General features: G+C 37.9%; 1 protein-coding gene and 1 non-coding gene across 3 annotated transcripts; one reads left to right on the forward strand and one right to left on the reverse strand.

Moving 5' to 3' along the window:
- The first annotated feature begins 818 nt into the window (after positions 1-818).
- On the forward strand, positions 819-23,326 carry LOC121414217. 2 transcript variants are annotated; one of them, XM_041607311.1, is made up of 2 exons: positions 819-902; positions 21,499-23,326. In XM_041607311.1, exons 1-2 carry the CDS (start codon positions 869-871, stop codon positions 23,283-23,285), a joined length of 1,821 nt encoding a protein of 606 aa, XP_041463245.1. In that variant the 5' UTR covers positions 819-868; the 3' UTR covers positions 23,286-23,326. The 2 variants fall into 2 exon arrangements, with proteins under 2 accessions (XP_041463245.1, XP_041463246.1); XM_041607312.1 differs by lacking the exon at positions 819-902 and adding an exon at positions 7,242-7,322.
- On the reverse strand, positions 2,116-2,186 carry TRNAL-UAA. Its single transcript has one exon. It is a non-coding gene; the product is annotated as a tRNA-Leu (tRNA).
- Positions 23,327-24,302: the final 976 nt, after the last annotated feature.

Below are 24,302 nucleotides of genomic sequence, written 5' to 3' on the forward strand. Positions count from 1 at the left end.
TTTAGAAAAATCCGACAAATAATGAGAAAGTTATGAGCATTTGAATATTGCAATCACTATTGCTATGGAGATCCTCCTATTGGCAATGCGACAAGGATGTGTGATGTCACTGATGAACGACTTTCCCTTTGGTGGACTATAAAATACCCTCAAAATGTATCTTTTTGCTTTTTCTTATGATGATACAAACTCTTTATACATGATGTATTCCTTAAAAAATATGTATTACATGCCCTCATGTAGAAAGAACACATGATCTATGGATAGATGTGATAACAGAGGCAATTCAAGTGAAATATATACTAAAGTAATGGGGAGAGTTGTTCACAGGTGACATCACACATCTTTGTCGCATTGCCAATTTGCTATCTCCATAGCATTAGTGATTGCAATATTCAGATGCTCATAACTTTCTCATTATTTGTCCGATTTTTCTCAAACTTTCGTTGATCTGTTTCTTTTATTTTTCTGTTTTCACACAAGCTATCTTGTTCCAATGGTTTCATTCTCCTTTAAGATTGCTAATTTGTATGATTATATGGGATATGGATTCAGCGTATAATTTATAATCATGTGTCTAAGAATCAGCACAACTTGTATGTGGAATGTGAATGTATATTTTGATTTGAGAGAATACAATAAAAATCACCATCATAAAATACTTCCTTCCAAAGGTTTCTTTCGATGACATAATATCGGTCGGCTTGGAGTTGATAATTATGTTCGTTGTCACTGGGTTCTGATGTTTGATCATCCCTTCAGGTTATCCGCCGCCTGTGATTTATATTTTGTACCTTATTTCTGAAGGAGTTCCAACTGAGAAACAGGCTGTAAAACATTTTTTTACTATTAACTTGTTACAATTAAGATGGGCAACCACGGAAGCAGAGACGTACCTGACGGTAAGCAACATATGAATTTATCCTTTTCGGAATTAATAGTATGCAGAAGATTTATAATAATAATAATAAAAATGAGACTTGTAACGCGCCAAATCCACTCTGTAGAGTGCTCAAGGCGCATAAAGAGCTAAGAGTTAAATAGCAAAGTTTTTCGAAGATTTTTGAAAGTTTCGACAGAGGTACATTTTTTTATGTCTTCAGGAAGGCTATTCCACAAAGTGGGGCATGCAAAAGCAAATGATCTTTCCCCCCAAGTTTTTGAAACTTTCGGAATGACATGTAAGCCAGAGGTGGATGAGCGCAAAGATCTGCCTGGTCTGTAGTGATTGGTAAATGAAAGACTGTATTGTGGTGCTGATCCACCAATACTATTGGATGAAAGTAAGCATTTTATAGATACTTTTTATGACTGGAACTGACGAAATGGCGTCGGGAGCGGAGTATGAACATTTTCTTAAAATTAACATGCAGAAGATTTTGCCATGCATTTGACAAAATGATGGTACCTGTTTTGGATTTGATAAAATCATCCCTGAAGAAGGTCTATGACCGAAAATTTGGAAGATTATGTCTCCTCGCGGAGTTTCTATATAGTCCTCTTTTGTTTCTACATTATGACGCCGATGCAGAACTCATTGATCTCTCTCTCTATATATATACTTGCATATACAAACAACACTCCTAACATAAGAAAAGAACTGTTTGTTCAAATCACATTCAATAAAAGCGTGTATTAAGTCTTCTTTTACACGACAGTGCGGACAATATTTATCGTCAGCAAGACCCCATTTTAAAAATATAACTTCTAACGGGTAATGAATTGTATAAAAGTTTTATTTACATATAGTTTGAAAGAAATGGATGAAGAGAACAATGGTAGGCGTAGCTCAAATCAAGGTTCCCCAGAGCTATCTACCCTGTTAGAAACATTGGTGATGCCGAAAAAAATGTCTCTGCTGGGAATCGAACCCGGGCCCCTGGCTTTGACCGCCGGTGCCTTAATCACTAGACCACAGAGACGAGTGCTTTAACTGGATGAAAGCTGTTGCTTTGATACAGTACACGTATGGGAGAAAGTAAACAAATGCGTGAAGTTATACATGTACAACAGCTTTGGCAACACTTTTATTTAAATGTTGTGTGAAAGAAATGGATGAAGAGGTTCCCCAGAGCTATCTACCACCTTTTGGAAACATTGGTGGTGCCGAAAAAATGTCTCTGCCGGGAATCGAACCCGGGCCCCAGCTTTTAATGCCGGTGTCTTAACCACTAGACCATAGAAACGGGTTAGAGGCTAGGGCGACCCCGATCCGATAGACCGTCAGATGGACAGATTTTCGACACCATAGCAATTATAATTTCCTTTGTCGGGTGAAGTTGGGTTTTGAACAATGACAATGGCGGTTGTCTCCCTAGTCACTAACCCGTCTCTGTGGTCTCATTACATGTATTATGATTTTTTTTTTAATTGATCGCGCAACTTCTGATCGGGGCGGATCTTGACGGGTAATCTTTATCTCAATATCTGCCGTTACATAATAGCCAACTTCTCCCGCTTTTCAGCTCATTACTTAACAACCACAAATTTGGGGCAAACAGCTATTCCTAATTTAAAAGAGGAAGGTATAAAAATTCGATTAGTGTTAAATAAAAAAAGTACAATATATGTATTAAATTATATTAAACTTCAAATCAATTTCCCTGCATATTCATCTTCTGTTCTGTTTTTTGCCCTCAGTTTGAAATTCAAAATGAAGCGCTCTATGATCAGTCAAATGAAATATACATCATCATTTTTCATATAATTTCAATAAATCACAGAAGTTTCAACTTTTTGCGCACTACTTTCCATTTAATGAAGATCAATAATCTTAGAAAAATCATTTAAAGTAGAGCCGATGGGGTATTAAAGATTTTTGCATTTGATGAAACATCCGCCCTTTGAAATTTCAGAGTTGCATTGCTCTGCGCGAGGAGGAATATCTTCCTCCCGGCATATATACCTTTCTTCTCTGTTTTGCGAGTTAAAGGTATGCACTGTAGCCAATTGTTTGTAATCAAATCTGATCTTTCCAAGGGAAGTATTCAATATATCTTAGAGAATACCCTATTCTCGTGACCCTTTTCTTTGAAAAAAAAGATAAACCGCTTAAGCTTCTGCGCTTCGCGCGGGGTTATTATTTTAATTTCCTCCATTGTATTCCTTTTTTGTGCGTTCACATTCACTTTTGAAAACCAGGTTCAAATCACAACGTAGTCAACTGAATGGAGCTGATATAGGTACACTTTAATTTATGAAACACCGAAAGCTTCGCAAGGGAGGGGGAAACCCCCCCCCCTTGCACCGACCCCCTAGGGAGCGCGCTTCGTGCACTCTGTATGTGTTGGCACGCTTCGTGTACATTTACCGCCTCTCCAAACTGAAATCCTGGCTACGCAGTTGCAATATTGTGCCATTCTCAACTGACTAGCAACTCTCTCCAAAGAACTAGTTGACAAGGTCATTAATTGCTGTCTGCCCAACAAATTTCAATCAAATCATGAGTTTCATTCGTCGCGACTGACGTTGTACATCGATGTCAAACGCCGTCAAAATTATAACGTTGGCCCGCAATGCACATCTAATACTTGGCCAGACCTTGATGTTGTTCAAACACCAATTTCACGAAATAATTTCCAGGTCAAAATAATTACATTTGCCCCCAAAACGTATTTTTTATGTTGGCCAAACACTAATTTTGCGATGAACGTCAAAATAACAACGCTTTCCAAACATTCGAACTCACTCTACAGTGCGTATCAAAAAAAGTTTAAACTTTGAAAAAGCCCTGAGAATTAAAAAATATACATCATGCTAGTATTTTTTTTCATATATTTTCATATTTTCATATAGTATTGGGTATGGGTCTCATTTATCCGATGAAATTAAAAGTTTTGACAGAATGTTACACTTGAGTGAGCACGGTCCATTTTTGTATAGCTCGCAGAATCTGTTTGCGCAGAAAATGTCGTTTTCACGCTGTGTCAAGGGGAAAGGGCGAAATCAAACTTACACTGTGAAACATTTCTCATACATTTCCCTTGCACTTTTAGTCACTTTAAATAAAACGGATACATTCAAGCATTTTGTAACAATTTTGCCACCCAAATTGAATTTTCAACTCTTAGTAAGCACAACCTTTACTCTCTTTGCGTCAGCTGGATCAGATATCTCCAGCATTTTTTTCACTAAGTTTTTATCATTCAAAGGGTGTTTACATTTCACGTTTCATTTAATATTTGTTTCTCCACAGTTTTTTCCAAGCTTGAGAATGATTAACAAATTGAAAAACAAGCCGTAGCCATTTCATTTAAATCACAGCTAAAGCACATATCGTCACGATGGCCTCGGTGTGTGGGGGAGTAGGGTGGGGCGCAATGCACTCTTTGAAGTGTTTCGGGCAAGGAAAAAAGTTTAAAAAGCTAAAAGATATCTTCAAATCAACTTACTAGCTAAATTCTACGTGTTCATCATGATTAAGGTCTACTTTTATTCGCATAACTAGTTCTGCGCAAATAATTTTTCACCATTATGAAAGATTTCTGCCTAAATGAGACATAAAATCGTGTACAACTCTTGAACGCACACACAGGTCACGGAGTGACCCTGAGTGCAAACAGCTGACTGTGTTACAACGTAGGGGTGATACATTTTCACAATAGGGGTGATCAAACTCACTCTTAATTCACTTATAACAAAGAAATGTGTGCTACAGTACTCCTGTTGAATGCTCTGATGAAAATTATATGAGTTTCACATTCATTTGAACGGGAGGACAAGATTATTGTATATATCGAGTGCATTATGCATAAATCATACTACCATTGCGACCCCTGCCCGGCCGATGGTTCAGGCATGACGATCCTGAGTGACGTCACCGATAGAGACCTCAAATGCCAGGAGAGCCTATTCGACAACTAACTTCATCTAAAAAACACGTATTGAAGATAACATCCAATGGGGAAATGGCTTTCATTTTCATGAAATATACATTCCGTTCCTCAATAAATCTTTAACCCCGTCGTTAACTGCCCATTCATTCTCGAGCAATGGGGGAATGAATACAGAGTGTCTCAAAGTTTCATTATGAAAGATTTCTGCCTAAATGAGACAGAAAATCGTGTACAACTCTTGAACGCACACACAGGTCACGGAGTGACCCTGAGTGCAAACAGCTGACTGTGTTACAACTTAGGGGTGATACATTTTCACAATAGGGGTGAGGCAAACTCACTGGAGGGACTTTAATTCACTTATAACACAGAAATGTGTACTACAGTACTCCTGTTGAATGCTCTGATGGAAATTATATGAGTTTCACATTCATTTGAACGGGAGGACAAGATTATTGTATATATCGAGTGCATTATGCATAAATCATATACCATTGCAACCCCTGCCTGGCTGATGGTCCAGGCATGACGATCCTGAGTGACGTCACCGATAGAGACCTGAAATGCCAGGAGAGCCAATTCGATAACTGAGTTCATCTAAAAAACACGTATTGAAGATAACATCCAATGGGGAAATGGCTTTCATTTTCATGAAATATACATTCCATTCTTCAATAAATCTTTAACCCCGTCGTTAACTGCCCATTCATTCTCGAGCAATGGGGGAATGAATACAGAGTGTCTCAAAGTTTGTGTGAAAAAAGGTGCATTTTCCATAGAACTTCTGCCAAAAAGCAGTGCGTAAGGGAAAGATTAGCCCCAAAATAGATGAGTTAATCAAATGGGATGAATCATAAAAATCAGTGAAATATAGTTTCTCCTGTACTCATTACTGAATATCCCGACTTGATACGATTAATTTTTCCCCCTCTCCATCAACTTTTAAGAAAAAAGGTGCATATTTATATAAAAATATTATGTGTTATATCGACGGACGCCCGTGCGTACGAGCAGGAGGAAGTCAAATGTCTCGTATTTTTCATAATGTGTGAAAAAAGGTGCATTTTCCATAGAACTTCTGCCAAAAAGCAATGCGTAAGGGAAAGATTAGCCCCAAAACACGAATAGATGAGTTAATCAAATGGAATGAATCATGAAAATCAGTGAAATATACTTTCTCCTGTACTCATTACTGAATACCTTGACTTGATACGATTAATTTTTCCCCCTCTCCATCAACTTTTAAGAAAAAGGGTGCATATTTTCATAAAAATATCATGTGTTTTATCGACGGACGCCCGTGCGTACGAGCAGGAGGAAGCCAAATGTCTCGTATTTTTCATAATGTAACTCTTCAAGAGTAAGTGCTGGTAACTAAGTCAAGCGGAAATATTTTTCGACAGTTATATCGTTATTTGCTGAAATGGATCTGTACCAATGTTAAAATGTGAAAAAATCTTTAGGATATTTCAAATATATAATTTTACAGGGTTTTTTCTAAGTGTAAACTTTTTTTTATACGCACTGCATAAGCCGACCTTTTCCTTAATGGCGTAATGTTGGTGTATATATAGTGTGTTGTTGGGATGTTGGTCGAACATCAATTTCGCGATATTTCAGTTTAAAATGATTACATCGGCGAAATTTGCCCAACACTTATATTGTAACACTTGATCGACCTTAATTCCCTTGAAGAATCCATCTCTTGTGCAGGTCATTAATTCTGGAAGCCAAACTGCTAAAAAAGAAGACAATGCCAACAATTTGATATTGGTGTAATATATATTTCCAAGTCAAAATATTTACATTAGCGTGATTAACCCATCGTAAACTTCTTGATTATATACCTTGCCGACATTTCATATCTGTCGATAATGTTTACGATGTATTAATGTTGGCCCAATACTATTTTCGGATGTAATAAAAGTCGAAATTCCAACGTTGGCCCAACATTTACAATTGGATATTTCCCTATTACCAATATTATGATGGTGGTGTGATGTTGGTCTGACATCAGTTTTGGTAAATCATGATGAGTTTAAAATGTTTACATTGGTCCAACGCTTATTTTAATTTGCGCAATCTGCCAACATGGATTAGTTGGTTTCGAAATGCATTCGTAGCGTGCAGACGTCGTCAGCATATGAGCTCTCAATTTTCAAGATTTTTGAATATGTTAGAGGATCTTATTTCGCGTCATGCCTAATGAGGAACGCTCCTATACCCTTAGATCGTCTTCTAACTCCAAATCGTTAGCAAAAACTCAGGAAAAGGGTAAATTAACGGCCTCCAAGACCAGCAAAGCTGGGGCATCAGGAATTGCTAAGCACAACACGGCACGCACCGAGAACCCAGCCCAGCTCTAGGTCCCCGAGTGGTTCGCCCCGACATAGCATGATTCAAATACCAGTGGACGCTCGAACGGTCACGTGACCGCTCAAACCGCCAACGCCCAATCAAGCCTAGAACATCACACAATGGATTCAGGTCAGTCTAATCTTTTGCCAGAAATGAAGGAAATGTTTGCTAATTTGAGTAAAGAAATGAATTCACGTTTCGATAACGTCAGCTTAGATATGCGGATGATGAAAGTTGAACTTGGTGAAACGAGGAAAGCCATACAAGATTTAGAAAATGCGGTTACTTTCAACACAAGTAAGATTAGAGAGATCGAAAAGGAAATCATCCCCCAAATTTTGGAAACCATTTAGAATAAAAACAAATAAATAGAAGAGAAACTTATGCTGCTAGAGCTACATGATAGGAAACAAAATCTGCTGTTGTATGGAGTCCCGGAAAAGAAAAGTGAAAATGTGTATTCTGCAGTATACGGAGTTTATTGCCAAATTCCTTCAGATCCCTATCCCCGAGGCAGCTAGGACCCCGGGGGGGGGGGGCACTTCCATTCACGAGTCGATACCATGCGCGACCATGGGGTCTCGAAAAGCACCCTAAACACGTAATTTTCATATTCTGAAAATGCACCCCTTAACAAGTATTGGCATGTGAAAACCTACCCTTAACAAGTGTTGGAAACAAAACGATACTCTTGGCAAATATTCCCTGAAATGAACCCCTAAACAAGTAAAGGAATGTTTTATTGTTACGGGTCCTTCGGTCGTCGGCTTTACCTTATTTGGTTTAGTACGACCCCACCTTCTACACCTCATGCAAATCGGACTCTAACACCAAGTGTTGAGGCAAAAAGGACATCCTTTATGAAACATTTTAAATTTCTTTTATCATCCCCGCAAATTTGACCCTAATTATTTTTGTGTTTTTGACACCCTTATCACGTTACGTATGTAACGTGCCCTATCGTGAAAAAGACATCCTTTTTACGTGTTTTTTGGTCGCGCATGGTATCCACCCGTCAATGTAAGTGGCCCCCCCCCCCGGGGCTAGGACGCCTCTTGTCAATGCACATCGTCTCCCGAGCCCGAAGCAAGGAAACCCAGGAAGGGCAACGCCGCCGCCGTCGCCACGCCCTATCATTGTTCGATTTGCCTTCATGGAAGACCGCAATCGACTGCTTGATTCCTTCGAGAAACCCAACCGTCAACGCGTCATGCTAATTCCGCTCATCCAGATCAACAGACCTCCCAGGAACCTCAACCGCAACAGACACCTGAGGATTGCTACGATTGCTACAATCGCGTTACGATTCGTACGGATCTCCCACCGGATATGAAACGTGAACGTGGACGTTTAGCGTCAATCGCCTACAAGATAAGGAAAGGAAAACAGCTTTCTACGAGAATTCGCGTCAACGGAATCCACCTATATCTCCAGACTCGCAAGAAAGCGCCAAATGGTTCACCCCAATCGCTATGGAGCAACTGGGACGAGTGATGCAGTCTGGATTGCTTTGCTGATTTTGATCCACATGTAATTGAGGAATCTATTTTAACATTTATTGTGGTCCCAGTGTCTACGTTTTTCGTCAGTGATGCAATAAAATTCCTGAGAAAAAGTATTTTCAACCAGATTATTTACTATGTCAAGTATATTTTGTGTTGCATCGAAATTGAAAGATGTTTGGTCAATGGTTTACGTTTGATATCAGCCAACGAAGCATCAAGTAATGCCTAATTGTCTGACAAAAGTGAGTTAACACTGATTTATTATCCATATTCTATTTTCGATGAACCTAGAGAATGCATTATGTCATGTGTCTTAGAATGCACAATTGTCAAGTGCCTCTTTCTAACTGATGAGTCCTCGTTATTTTCGCTTCTAGCCCCAACATCTTTGCTTTAGCCCATCTGCCCCATCATGTTTACGAGCCGAGATAGCCGTGATAGATATACTGACTAATATGGCTTCCAACAAGATCATAACTCGTCTTCGAACCTTGAACTTCAGAGAAATGATAAAATCAATTTTTGTTTTTTTCTTAGCAGCGCTTTTTTGCCATGCCTAAAACTTAACGTGTCTTGAATTATATCAACAGTCCATAGAGTAAGACAACTACATTGCATTTGAAAAAAAAAGTTTTTCTCTTTTGTCATGATATTCATGTTAATGATAATGAATGTCTTCTATATTATTATATCAAAATGCCCTTTTTTCATTAAAAAAATATACTCTTTGGAATCATGAACTGAATGATTTAATGCTAAACATGGTTTGTATTGTCACTTATCTTCTTGGTATCTTTATGCCACATAATTCATCAATTCTTTTCATAATACAAAAACCAAAATTGATAGTGTGTTTTGATATTTATCGGAAATATATTTTGTTTTTCGCAAGCATTCTTTTTTTCACAAGGTTTTAGACATCTCAAAATATTGCATAATAACTATAAATAACTTGGAAAGTGACCATAATACATTCATCTGAATAGGATTTTCCACTTACATGTCTTAATAATAGTAAATTGGTTCCTATTATACATGTTATAGCATAAGCATGTTTACTGCTCGTTAAAGTTAACTTAAATGATATTGCACTTGAGGAATATCAGTTGACATGATCTCGTTTGACCTGATGTTTCTATATATATATATAGTACGCATATGCACCTTTATTACTGATGATTAGATTAAGGATTATCCAGTATGGTGGCTTCAAATAATTTTCATTTGAGCTGTATTAGCACAGCATACTTACCTGTTTATGGGTCTTTCATACTTTTTACAATCAAATAACAACTTTTTTTCATGGGCATCGATCAGTGTTATCTGGTCATCGCAGTATTTTTCCTGCTGAGTTTCAATTAATGCACATGTTGAATTCCTGCATGCATTAACTGATAATGAACATGGATAATGAACCTTTTTTTTTTTACTTGTGATCGGTTCTTCTTTTTGATTTTTTTCTACATCCTTCTTTGTTATATTCAGATCCTTTACATCATCCATTTTTTATACGTATTCATGATACACATTGCATGCACCGTGTATTGCTGGGTTGAGTAAATCTTAATGATTGCCTGACCTAGTGCTTGAGCCCGCGTTTGCATTTGGACTGTTTGGATTTTAAAAGGGTTTTGTCGGTTGAGTGGATGATCATTGATCAAACTGGTAAAAAGAAAGAAAAAAGAAAAGTAAAGAAAATCAACACATTGCTAAAGTGGTTCATTAAATTCCTAGTGCTGAAGTTTTTTCTTTTTTTAAGCACACGTGTCTTCAAATGTTAATTCGTTTCTATGGATGAATTTCATTCAGTACTGGCCTGGCAAACATAATCTGGCCCAGGCTTCTCTTAGTAAACCTAATTTCATCTTGATGTGAATAAAACATTAGTAAAGCAGTCACGTCACGCTGATTTGTTATGACACAGTTTTCTTCTTTTTCAAAGATTAGAATCGAGACGATATATTTTAACAGCTTAGTCAGATGGACAGATCTTAATTCGGTTAAACACAATTGCCGACAAATTATTATTCTTTTCATTCGTTTATTCTTAATGATTTTTTGTATATGCAATGATTATCATTGATACATTGTCGTGATAACTGGGGAGCGCATGTCTTCTTATATTATAACAAAATGCTTACTTCGACCATTTTCCAGAATCATGTTTATACAATCGTGTTTATCCCACAAATCAAAATACTTGCCACGATTAAAGGTTGGATTAATTTGGCACTCGTTCATTTAAAAATGAGTGCTTATTTCTATAAGGTGTTGTAAGTAACACTTCAATATTTATGTGCGGATAGCCCCTCGGGGGGCCACTTCCATTGACGAGTCGATATTATGCGCGACCATGGGGTCTCGAAAAGCACCCTGAACACGTATTTTCCTTGTTCTGAAAATGCACCCCTTAACAAGTATTGGCGTGTGAAACCCTACCCTGAACAAGTATTGGAAACAAATCGGTACTCTTGGCAAATATTTCCTGAAATGAACCCCTAAACAAGTACAGGAATGTTTTATTGTTACGGGACCTTCGGTCGTCGTCTTTACCGTATTTGGTTTAGTACGACCCCACCTTCTACACCTCGCGCAAATCAGACTCTAAACTGCTAAACACGAAGTGTTGAGGCAAAAAGGTCGTGCTTTATAAAATATTTTAATTTTGTCTTACCTTCCCCGCAAATTCGACCCTAAACACGTAATTTTCCTTGCGAAATAGATACCCTTTTTTCATTATTTTTGTGTTTTTTGATACCCTTATCACGTTACGTACGTAACGTGCCCTATCGTAAAAAACATCCTTTTTACGTGTTTTTTGGGTCGCATATGGTATCCACTCGTCAATGTAAGTGCCCCCCCCCCCCGGAGATAGCCTTGTGTTTTTTAGGGGGGGGGAGGTTGGCGTGAATCTATTGGCTTTTGACATTGACTTACGTTCATGTACTTACCATAAACTTATTATCTATTTGAATGAACAATATATCCTCAATCTGTATGTTTACCCTTTTTGTTCTTAGTGGTGCGAATGAAATATCTACCAACTTATCTAAATAAGGGTTGTTTCTATATCATTTGCTACTTTTTAGAAAACATTGCCATTTTTTCCTTATTAGAATGAATTCGTTACAAGTATATTCCATATGACTTATACCTCTATTCAAAGGGAAAATGCATGCATGGATTAGTGACTTCCTGCTTGGTAGACGTCAAAGGGTCGTTGTCAGTGGTCAACATTCCCACTCGTCAGAAGTTTGCAGTGGAATACCCCAGGGCAGTGTTCTCTGCGCCATTTTGTTTTTAATGTATGTTAAGGATCTCCCAGAATCAGTGCAGACTTCAGCCAAACTGCTTGCTGACGATAATAAGTTGTATGTTCGTTCTGATGTTCGAGGGGCCACCGGTAAATTGCAGGATGATTTGACTGAGCTTGAGGCCTGGGCTGAGAAGTGACAACTATGTTTTCACCCAGATAAATGTACTGTGTTGAAGATTGGAAGAAGTAGTTCTGACTCTGAGCATCATATGACCAAAGGTTCGCAATCGGTTGTTCTACGTGAATGTGAGAGTGAGAGAGATTTAGGAGTTCAGGTAGACTCACGTCTTTCTTTCGAGGAGCACATTCCTAAAGTGGTGTCAAAGTCTAATAGACTGCTTGGTATTATAAGAAGAACTTTTGTACATTTGCATAAGGCCTCTATTAAGCTTTCGTTTAAGGGTATTATTCGCCCTATCTTAGAGTATGGCCAGGCTGCGTGGTCATCGTATAAGCTGGGTGAGCAGAGGCGGTTAGAAAGTGTCCAACGGAGAGCTACTTAATTGATCCCAGGTATTAAGCACCTATTATACTCTGAACGTCTTCGCCTCCTGAAACTGCCATCACTCAGTCACCGACGTCAAAGAGGTGACATGATTGATGTGTACAAATATCTGCATGGTTACTATGATTCAAGTTCTGAGCTTTTCTATCTGAGACATGGTGGTAAAACACGTGGTCATTCCTTAAAGCTGGAGAAAAGATATTCGCGTCTTGATGTGCGTAAGTTTTTCTTTGCTAACCGTGTGATAGATGTGTGGAACAGTCTCCCAGAAGATGTAGTTACTGCTTGTTCAGTGATTGCTTTTAAGAATAGACTGGATAAGCATTGGGAGAAGATTGCCTATGACTTTGAGTAATTTTCGTTTCTTGTGTGTTCCCATGGAATTTTCCAATGATGTTCCAGCCATTAGATTGCCGTAAGTTTCTTGTGCCATCAGAGACTCTGTGTTTGTTTCTCCTGTCTTATTCATCATCATCATTATCATCATCATCATCATCTTCATCATCATCATCATGTGTTCATTTCTCCAATCGTTTTTTGTTCCTTATCGCCACCTTCTTCCATTTGCATTTGTTATCCATCTACTCGTCTCCAATCTTACGTCATGTGGACGTTGTTCATTCCCCACATCCTCTATATCTTGCTGATTGCGCCATTTTATACATGATTCCTTTTAATCGCCAAATATCTGTGATGAGAAAACACTCTAAACTAATCTATGACGAAGTCTGATTTGTTAGATAGACAATCATTGCCTTTCCATAGGCTTGGTGATGACGATTTCTTCGAGTTACATCGACCTATTCAATCTAACGATGCCTCTCTTACCTCTACTAATTTATCAATTTCAATTTTATTTATTTCACTTCCATCAAACAAAAACAAATTGTATACCATATATATAAAAATAAGTATTTGTATCCATTGCAAAGAAACAAAAATAATAATACATATGTTGTGAAAAAAAACTTACACGATTTGGGCAACACATTGGAGGTTTTAAATAAGTATACTATTTTTCAATAGAAATTAAATTAAGATGGAAATGGAGGGACCCACTAAAAAGCAATGCTTATCTTATCAGAGATAGCATAAACTCTTCATCTGTAAACTTAGAGTTTGATTTTGATGACCCAGCCCAACGAGGACTTGCTAATTACATAACCGTCAATCAGTTTTCCAGTGTCTTGAAAGAATTTGAATCAAATACATTTTCCTTACTTCACCTAAATATCAGAAGTTTGAATCGACATTTTGATGAACTTCTTTCACTTTTGATATGCCCATGTCAAACCCACTTTCTCTAATCGGCCTTACGGAAACCTGGTTAAATCACGATTTAAACCACCCATTTCATATAAAGGATTATGATTTCATTAATAAAAATAGAAAAAATAAAGTTGGTGGTGGTGTTGCTCTTTACGTTCGCAAATCACTTAACTATACTATTTTGAATGAAATTTCGGTTTGCAACAACATTATTGAATCACTCTTCATTGAAATTTTGATTCCTGGAAATAAGAATATCATCGCCTTTGTTATTTATAGATCCCCTAGCTCTAGTACTCAAGAATTTTTACAATATTTTTCAGATTCATTAAGAGATATCAATTTTGACAATAAAGATTTTTTTCTGATGGGAGATTTCAATATAGATTTATTGAACCATGAACTGAACAATGTTTCTCAAGAATTTCTTGAGTTGATTTTATCGGCCTCTTGTCTGCCACTCGTTTCCAACGAACGCGCGTTTCAAATACATCTACTACTTTAATCGATAATATATTTTCAAATGTAAGTCCACATCCTGATTCTTATATAATAATTTCGGACATCACTGATCACTACCCTATTGCAATGCACTATCCGCTGAAACAACCTATTATTTAAATAACAATAATTCTTCACTATTCAGACATAAAGTTAACGCCAAAAGTTTTGTACGTCTTGGTACTAATTTGGAAAATTATGATTGGTCGAATGAAATTATGATTGGTCGAAATGAAAACTTAAATAATTCATATGAAGCTTTTCCCAAATATAAAGCAATCAGCTGGAAATAGTTATGCCAAAACAAAAAATTAAAACAAATTATAAAAAAAAACACCAAAACTTCCTTGGATTTCAAAATCTATTCTACGCTCAATTAATCGAAAAATAATTTTTTTATTAATACAAATTAAAGGGTACTGAGAAAGCAAAATTAAGGTATACGTCCTATAAAAACACATTAGTCAATATCATTCGTTTAGAAAAAGAAAATATTTTGTAAATCGTTTGGAAATGTTCAAACACGATACCCAAAACATATGGAAAATTATCATATCAAACAGGCAATGAACTTAACTGAAGGAGTTTCTGAATTAATAGAATCAGGAATAAGAATGAAATTGTTGAAGATCCAAAGTATATAGCGAATATTTTCAATAATTACTTTTCCTCGATTGGTAACGATCTTGCTAAAAATATTCCCCCTTCTGACAGGTGTATATTTACTGACTTTATAGGTCCTGCTGATCCACGTTCTATTTTCCTTTTTCCTACGAATAGACAAGAAGTCACAAACATTGTTTCCAACTTACAAAATAAAATTCCTTACATTGTAGATCCATTGGTCCATATCTTTAATTTATCACTGCTGCATGGTGAATTTCCTAATTCCATGAAACTTGCTAAAATCATACCATTATTTAAGAAGGGTGACATTCTTGAAGTAGGTAACTATCGGCCAATCTCGTTACTGTCTTCTTTTTCCAAAATTTTAGAAAAAATAGTGTTCACTCGAATGATAACTTTCTTAAGGAAAAATAATGACTTTTCAAACTTCCAATTTGGTTTTAGGGAGAAACACAGTACTGTTCATACTTTAATGACTTTTGTAGAAAAGGTTGCCCATTCAACTGACTCTTCTTCTCACACAGTTGGTATATTCCTGGACTTCTCTAAGGCCTTCGATACGAGAAATCATGACATTTTACTTTATAAACTCAATCATATCGGTGTCCGTGGAAAGGCCTTGGAGTGGTTCAGGAGTTACCTCTCTAACAGAAAACAATTTGTTTATTTAAATGAGCAAGAATCTGATTTTAGAAATATTACTTGTGGTGTTCCAGAAGGGTCTTTTAGGCCCTTTGTTGTTTATTCTTTATATAAATGATTTTCATAAATCGTCCAATGTACTGTCATTCATATTATTTGCAGATGATACTAGCTTGTTTTTTCACACAGAGATCCAAATTTTCTTGTGGATGTCGTCAATGCACATGCAGTTGCGAAATGTTTTAGAATGGATAAGAACAAATAAACTGTTATTAAATCTTTTGAAGACGAATTACATATTATTTAGTAACTCCTTAGCTTCATTACCGACTCAAATTATGTTTGACAATACCCCACTTAAGCAGGTTTCTAATACAAAATTTTTAGGTGTTTTGGTTGATAGCAAGCTCTCCTGGAAATTACATATAAAAAATATTTGCAAAACAATCTCTTGAAATATTGGTATCATTAACAGACTAAAATCACATCTTCCACAACGATCTTTGCTTATTCTTTATTATTCTCTTGTTTTACCCTACTTAAATTATGGACTTTTGCTTTGGGGAAACACCCATCAAACTCTGTTGGAAAAAATTATATTGTTACAAAAAAAAGTAATTCGTATAATCTGCAATGCTCCGTTTCGTGCCCACTCAGATCCACTTTTCCTTCATTTCATTCATTTTTGAAGGTCCTAAATTTTGGAATAGTTTGCGTATAGATTTGAAAAACTCCCCTTCACTCTCAGTCTTCAAAAGAAAACTTAAGACATGTTTATTGGCTACGTATAAAACCAGACTCTCCCTGTTGTACTTAGTTTGCCCTTTTTTTTTATTATTATCACTATTATCATGATTGCTATTATTATTGTGAATATCAATATCATCAATATTATTATCTCTATTATTAATGTCATTGTTATTATTGTTGGTATCCGAAGAACTCGTCACCACTTCTCAACAAGGCATACTCTTTGATTCGTTGCTTCGTACTCGTTATACATTTTTAAATTTTCTTATTTTATTCCACATGCGGTATGTTCTCACCGTTTCTCATTTCATGCATCATGTTATTGTTTTCACATTTTCTTCTCTCTTTTAGCCACTATCATATTAATTAATATGTAATTTAATATTAATGAATAATTTGTTTTGAGGGGTCCACGATTTACAGGCACAGCTTCACAATGGACCTCTCCATTTCCAGCATGTTATTTTCAGCCACAAATAATCCATAATCCATATTAAGTTTCAAATGTATAATTTAGATGAATATATATATATATATATATATATATTGTTTTATATGTTTCTTTATTACATTTTAATTGTTATAACTGTATTTATGATGGATTTTGTCTACTGTTTTGTTGGAAATGAGAAAAACTAAAACTGAAACTGAAACATTATGCGACTGCCGATATTGTTGACCTTGTAATGATGTTGGCCATATATCACCTTTCCCAAATAATATAGAAGTTGGAATTACATCGCTGGCCCAGCCAGGGCCCTAGGAAGGATTTTCAAGTGGGGGTGCTGATGTAACTTTGAAAGCCCCCCCCCCCTCAAAAAAAAACACTACAATGAAATAAAGGTCAAATTGATCCCGAGAAAGTTGAAGAACCAAAAAAGTGTTTCATCGTTGAAGGTCATTTTTGTTACATTAATTTTCCATTCTTACACAGTCAACTTCAAGAATACCTGGGGCCGGGAGCTGCCGGCATGTGGAGAATAAAAAACGCAGCATCCCCAAAGAAATTTTTGAGCTTGCTTCAGCGGCCCCTCTTCCCAGGGCCATGGGCCCAATATTTATGTCAAAACACTTGGCCGGCCTTTCGCCCCCCCCCCCGGGGGGGGCACTTACATTGACGAGTGGATACTATGCGAGACCCCCCCAAAAAAAAACACGTAAAAAAGGATGTATTTTTCAAGATAGGGCACGTTACGTACGTAACGTGGTAAGGGTGTCAAAAACACAAAAATAATGAAAAAGGGGTATCTATTTCGCTAGGAAAGTTACGTGCGTAGGGTCAAATTTGTGGGAATGATAAAACAAAATTAAAATGTCTATAAAGGATGTCCTTTTTGCCCCAACACTACGAGTTTAGAGTCCGATTTGCGCGAGGTGTGGAAGGTGAGGTCGTACTAAACCAAAATGTGTAAAGGTACAACCGACGGCCGAAGGACCCGTGACATAGGAATAAAATATGACTGTACATGATTAGGGGTTCATTTCAGGGAATACTTGCCAAGAGTATCGTTTTGTTTCCAATACTTTCCAATAGGGTTTTACACGACAATACTTGTTCGGCGGTGCATTTTCAATTATGGAAAATACGTGTTTAGGGTGTTTTTCGAGACCCCATGGTCGCGCATGGTATCCACTCGTGAATGGAAGTGCCCCCCGTGCCTTTCGCTAATGTCGACATTTTGATGTTGGTGTGATCGACGTTGGTCGGACATCCGTTTCGCGCTATTCTTTGCAGATGAAAATAGTAACACTATCAATTAGCCCATTCCTTTCCAACATTTTGCGACTGCCGATATTGCTGTTGACGTTGTATTGATGTTGGCCCAACACTAATTTTGCAGTATAAAAAAGACGTCAAAATTTTCACCTGAGACCAACATTTATAGTTTGATACTAGGCCGACTTATCGCTGATATCGTCATTTTTATGTTGCCGCAACAGTATCGACTTCAGGTCCCGGATGCGCGTTTCCGTTTTACACCCTGGCGAAGGCATTTTCCGGAAAAGTAGCCAAAAAGCGACTAGTGAAGAGTCTACACACGTCGCTGGTTGCATGCAGCGTGCGACACAGGCGAGTCCACCACCGCATGCAATTTGCACAGTTACTGATCAGAGTACAGAGTTCCTCGGCACTTCATGTACAGAGAGAGCGGCAGTCAGGATCGAGTGAAATCCGAACATGCTTTTGCAGTCGTGTTGTTTATGATAGTTTTTTTTTCTAAAAATAAATTATTAACTAAATGAATAGAATGACAGACAAAATCAAAATAAACAGATACTTATGATGGAAAGACAAATTGAAGTTTGATGGATTGATACACTTAGAAGCTGCCGAAAGATAGATATAGAAGACTGATAAATAGATCGATAGACAGATAGATAGAAATAGAGAGACAGAGAGAGAGGTGGATAGATAGATAGAAAGAGAGAGAAAGAGGGAGAGATGGATGAATAGAGAGAGGGGGAGAGACAGAGAGGTCGATATATAGAGGGAGAGAGAGAGAATGATTGATAGATCGATAGATAGATAGAGAGACTGAGAGAGAGAGAGATGTTATAGATAGAAATATGGACGGACAAAGAGAAAGAGAGAAAAAGACAGACAGATGCTATAGAAGGAGAGAGAGAGAGAATTTGAGAGACAGATATATAGAAAGATAAAGAATGAGAGAGACAGAGAAGATAGACAAATTAACAGATAGATAGATACATAGATAGATATATAGATAGAGAGAAATAGAGAAAGACAGACAGATGGATAGATAGAGGATTTGAGAGATAGATAGATGTTAGAGATAAAGAGGGAGAGAGACAAAGAATATTAACAGATAGATAGATACTCTAGCCTTAAAAAAAATAGATAGATAAATAGATAGAGAGAATGAGAGAAAGACAGATAGATAGATAGAGAGATAGATATTAAATAGATAAAGAATGAAAGAGACAGAGAAGATTATTAACAAATTAACAGATAGATCATAGATACTCTAGTTTAAAAAATAGATAAATAGATAGAGAGAAATAGAGAAAGACAGACAGATGGATAGATAGATGGATAGAGAGATAGATAGAGAATTTGAGAGATAAATAGATGTTAGATAGATAAAGAATGAGAGAAACAGAGAAGATAGACAAATTAACCGATACTGTAGTTTCATAGATACTAGATAGATAAATAGATAGAAGAAAGACAGACAGATGGATAGAGAGAGAGAGCTGGAGAATTTGAGAGATAGATAGATGTCAGATAGATCAAGAATGAGAGAGAAGAGCGACAAATTAACAGATAGATACCGTAGTTACATAGGTAGGTAGAGAGAGAGAAATAGAGAAAGGCAGACAGATGGATGGATAGAGAGAGAGAGAGATAGAGAATTTGAGATAGATAGATGTAAGATAAAGAATGAGAGAGACAGAGAAGATTATTAGATAGATAGATACTGCAGTTACATAGATAGATAGAGATAGAATTTGAGAGAGAGATATATAGACAGATAGAGAGGAAGACAGACATCAGCAAATCGGCAAGGCAAATGATCAAGGCAAACATTCATATAAGCTCAGCTGCATTTGCAACATGCTCTGCGGATAACTTCGGTGCGGACTTTGGATCGCGCGCCCAGCTGATAATGTAAACAAACGTAAACGTAGACTCTTCACTAGTCGCTTTTTGGCTACTTTTCCGGAAAATGCCTTCGCCAGGGTGTAAAACGGAAACGCGCGTCCCGGAGGGGCCACTTACATTGACGAGTGGATACCATGCGCGACCAAAAAACACGTAAAAAGGATGTCTTTTTCACGATAGGGCACGTTACGTACGTAACGTGATAAGGGTGTCAAAAACACAAAAATAATGAAAAAAGGGTATCTATTTTGCTAGGAAAATTACGTGTTTAGGGTCGAATTTGCGGGGATGATAAAACAAAATTCAAATGTTTTATAAAGGATGTCCTTTTTGCCCCAACACTTCGTGTTTAGAGTCCGATTTGCGCGAGGTGTAGAAGATGGGGTCGTACTAAACCAAATAAGGTAAAGCCGACGACCAAAGGACCCGTAACAATAAAACATTCCTGTACTTGTTTAGGGGTTCATTTCAGGGAATATTTGCCAAGAGTATATCGTTTTGTTTCCAATACTTGTTAAGGGTAGGGTTTCACACGCCAATACTTGTTAAGGGGTGCATTTTCAGAATATGGAAATTACGTGTTTAGGGTGCTTTTCGAGACCCCATGGTCGCGCATGTATCCACTTGTGAATGGAAGTGGGCCCCCCGGGCTTCAGGTAAAGGTAATTACAAGACCCTACGTAATATTTCTGATACTTTGCCAATATCTTTTAAAGCGTCGCACAGTACGTGGGCCAGAATGAGTTGAAAGAACGCCGAAATTATTTTCTGTGTTATATTTTTACTTTAACAGGTTTATTTAGGGTAATTTCGGGCGTAGAATCGACTGAACATAATTTAAAGCCCAAATGACGTCACTTTGATACCAACGTTTGATTGGTTACTTAAAACCTATCTGTGAAAAGAAAAATTACGCTAGACGATGTGCAGTATATAAACATTGTGTTATGTGTTACTTTGAGATTGACCAGAGTGAATGTTGGTTTATGCTTCGCACATGCCTAAAAATGCCTAAACATGGCATAACAATGATCATTGGATTTTAGAAATACTTTAAAATCTGAAAAATAATTGGCAATTTACTAAATGAACTTTATGGATGATATCATTGAATATCGCGGGTTTATGAAATAAAAGTCACTTGTTTTTATTAAAGGGAGGAAAACTTTTCCTGTTTTCCTTTCTTTCAAAGAGATTAAGGTGATGTGACGTGATGAGTGGGGCACGTACATGTAGGCCAAGTCAACACGATAGCCTCATTTCTTTGACACTGCAAGGTAATTTATGTTCACAAAATATATATGAAAATGAATATCAATGGTTAAAGTCGTAGTGATGGAGCAGCCCTTTAATGTTGGTTTACATGAAAAGTATTCTCGATCCTGAGGACAAGAACACACTTGTCGAAACGTCGAGATTGAGTGGTCCACTTCAGGACCAACACTTGTCCCAGAAAGATACACGGTGTACCGTGAAACTTACTACACTATTATCATTATTATTATCTTTATTATTACTAATAGTAGTAGCATTACTATATCCTTTTATGTGTTTATGTCATCCAGGAACTGCTGGCAGCTCGGAAACGAAGCTCAGAGGGCGCTACACAAGTCACATGTCTGGATTCATGGAAAGTGGGGGTTCCAAGTATCAATGTGACCTAAACGTCATAATTGAGACAGACGACGTCATCCATATGATAGAAAGGTGTGATCGTCAAGAAGCCCGGATCAATGGAGAGATCAACTGTTCCCTGTTATCAAAGGACCCTGTTCTGTTTTCTGCTGGCAGGTTCTTCGTTCTTAGCTCTGGCGAAACTAACTTGCATTTCAAAAGCATGGTCTACCAGGCCCTATTGCCCTTAGGAGAAAATGGTTGCTTCTTTGAAGGGAAGAGACTAGCCAGCGATATTTCGTTCAATGGGAATAACGCTGCTGACGATTCGTCACTGAACATTGTAATCAAGAATGGGCCCAATCATACTGATGAGACTTTCACTACCGGACAAGTTTCTGCAAAATTGGTGGATATTGCCAAAGAGCTCACGGACATTGAAATCACAGGTAGCGAGGATGACGAGAAATTGAAAATGGAGTGGAAGGCGAAATTTGGATTCTTTCTCGGGGGCGTTCTCCTCACGATCAGCGATATCTTCTCCCCCACTGAATTCTGTCCAAAGACTTCTGCCCGGGAGAGACGCCATCTGGACACGAAAGGCATAAAGCCTACGGTGTATAACCTGACGGCCACAGACGGCGTACCTCTGCTAATGACTCGCTACAAGTGCGGCAATAAAGGGCCGATCTTGCTCCTTCACGGACTCTGTGTTACAAGTAGAATATTTTCTCTAGATACCATAGACAAGAACTTCGTAGAGTTCTTGTGTGAGCATGGATACGATATATGGTTGTTAGAGCTTAGATTATCAGTTGCCCTTCCTTCACACCAGAAATCTTCTCGAATGCACGACCCTGCGGGGAAAGATCTCCCACCTGCTATCGACCTGATAATAAAAGAATCCAATTCACCGGATATCCAAGTCCTTGGTCACTGTATTGGGTCTATAACGACGCACGTGGCTCTGCTTGGAGGCCATATTGACCGAAGAAAGATCCGATGTTTCATTGCTTCTCAAGTCGGATTCAGCATGATATCATCAGCCATGAATCAAGCCAAAGCCAAAACTAGGCTTGACAATATTGCCGTTGCATTCGGCTACAAAGGACTCACCGCGTACACAGACAAGAACGACCATGCGCGGGAGAAGTTCATGTCTGCAGTGTCCAATGCACTCGCACGAACAACACTCAACAAAGAGAACCAGTGCGGCAGTGTCGTGTGCCATAGAATTACAGCAATGTTTGGACTTATGTGGGAACATCCCAACATGAATGAAGAAACGCACCACACATTGTCTGAGTGGTTCGGATTCGGACACGCCGACTATTATCACCACCTCTCGGTTGCCTTCCGAAAGGGCCGATTGGTCGATCCGGAGGGGAAGGATGTTTACCTTCCGGATTTCAACTCGAAAAACCGGCTCGAATCACCACTGTATCGAAAGGCCATGAAGAAAATGGACATTCCAATCTTATATTTCGTCGGATCATTGAACAAAGCTTGGGAGATCGATGCATCGAGAGATAGCTATCAGAGAGTCAAGGATGCAAACCCTGATCAGTATTACGAATGGTTCGAGGCTCCTACCTATGGACACCTAGACTGCATCATTGGGAAGAATGCCGCAGAGGATGTGTTTCCCCGTCTTTTGACCTTTCTTGACAAGTACGCATTGCCTGAAATGGTATGGGAAGGAAATGATCATGGCACTTGCTGCTACAAGTCAATTTAGGAAAAAAAGTGAAACATTTTTTTGGTCTCCCTTTCCTCAACAAAACGAAACCTTTGGTCCCAAGGAGATGTCTCGGAGAATGTGTTTCCCCAACAAGTACGCAATGAATAAAAATGAACAGGAAGGAAGACAGTGATAATTGTACTTGCTGCTACAAATCAAATCTAGGGAAAGAAAATAAAAGTGAAACAACATTCTTTTTGTGGCCCCTGCCTTATCAAATATTATGGAACGTTTTGCCCACTCATATTAAACTCACTGCAACTATCTTTTTAAAGCTTCGTTAAAAGGCACCTTTTATCCAGGTATATCACCTGTACTTGCACTTACTTGAACACACACTTTATTGATCAATTTTAGAACTTTTGACAGAATATTCCTTATAGACCCAACCAATATTATTGGTTTCCACGTAGCCCTTTCATTTTTGGTTACAATGACTCAAGTATTGAAGCTTGAAATACCATCCACATGTTCAGAATATCATCTCGTCATGTGTACATCCCTAGGAAAGATGATGAGCTGACTAGATCTTGGATCTCGTCATATCTACATCCGCGTGCGAGAGATGATGAGATGCCACGATCTTAGATCTCTACGTGTCTACATCCGGCCGTGAGAGAGATAAATGTCGAAATCCCGTAAGAGAGATGACAAGATCTCGTCATGTCTACATCACGTGGGAGAGATTGTGATCATCATTTACTATAGGCTATTATTAGAAACAACTTGTGACCAATCAGGGACCATCGGATTACCATTAAGCCCGTAGCGGGGGGGGGGGGGGTGTTCGGGGTTAAACTTTTAAAAGCAAGAAAAATGGAGGAAAACAGTTCTAACAGTTTTTTTTTCAGGGAAAGGCTAACAGACATAACAGACATTTGATATTTTTTTACTGTACTTCTTTCTTGTAAAGTTTTTCTGAGATGAACTATGGCCGCTATTGGAACTATCATTCACCCGCGCGGCCAACATCCAGCTATAAATGAACATCATAATTGTGATACCTCACTAAGC

This window comes from Lytechinus variegatus, chromosome 4, assembly GCF_018143015.1.
Source record: "Lytechinus variegatus isolate NC3 chromosome 4, Lvar_3.0, whole genome shotgun sequence".
Taxonomy (NCBI): domain Eukaryota; kingdom Metazoa; phylum Echinodermata; class Echinoidea; order Temnopleuroida; family Toxopneustidae; genus Lytechinus; species Lytechinus variegatus.

Coding starts and splice junctions, on each gene's coding strand:
- LOC121414217 (XM_041607311.1), top strand. CDS start 869: ATGGGCAACCACGGAAGCAGAGACGTACCTGACG. Junction 903..21,498: donor AAGCAGAGACGTACCTGACG/GTAAGCAACATA, acceptor TATGTCATCCAG/GAACTGCTGGCAGCTCGGAA.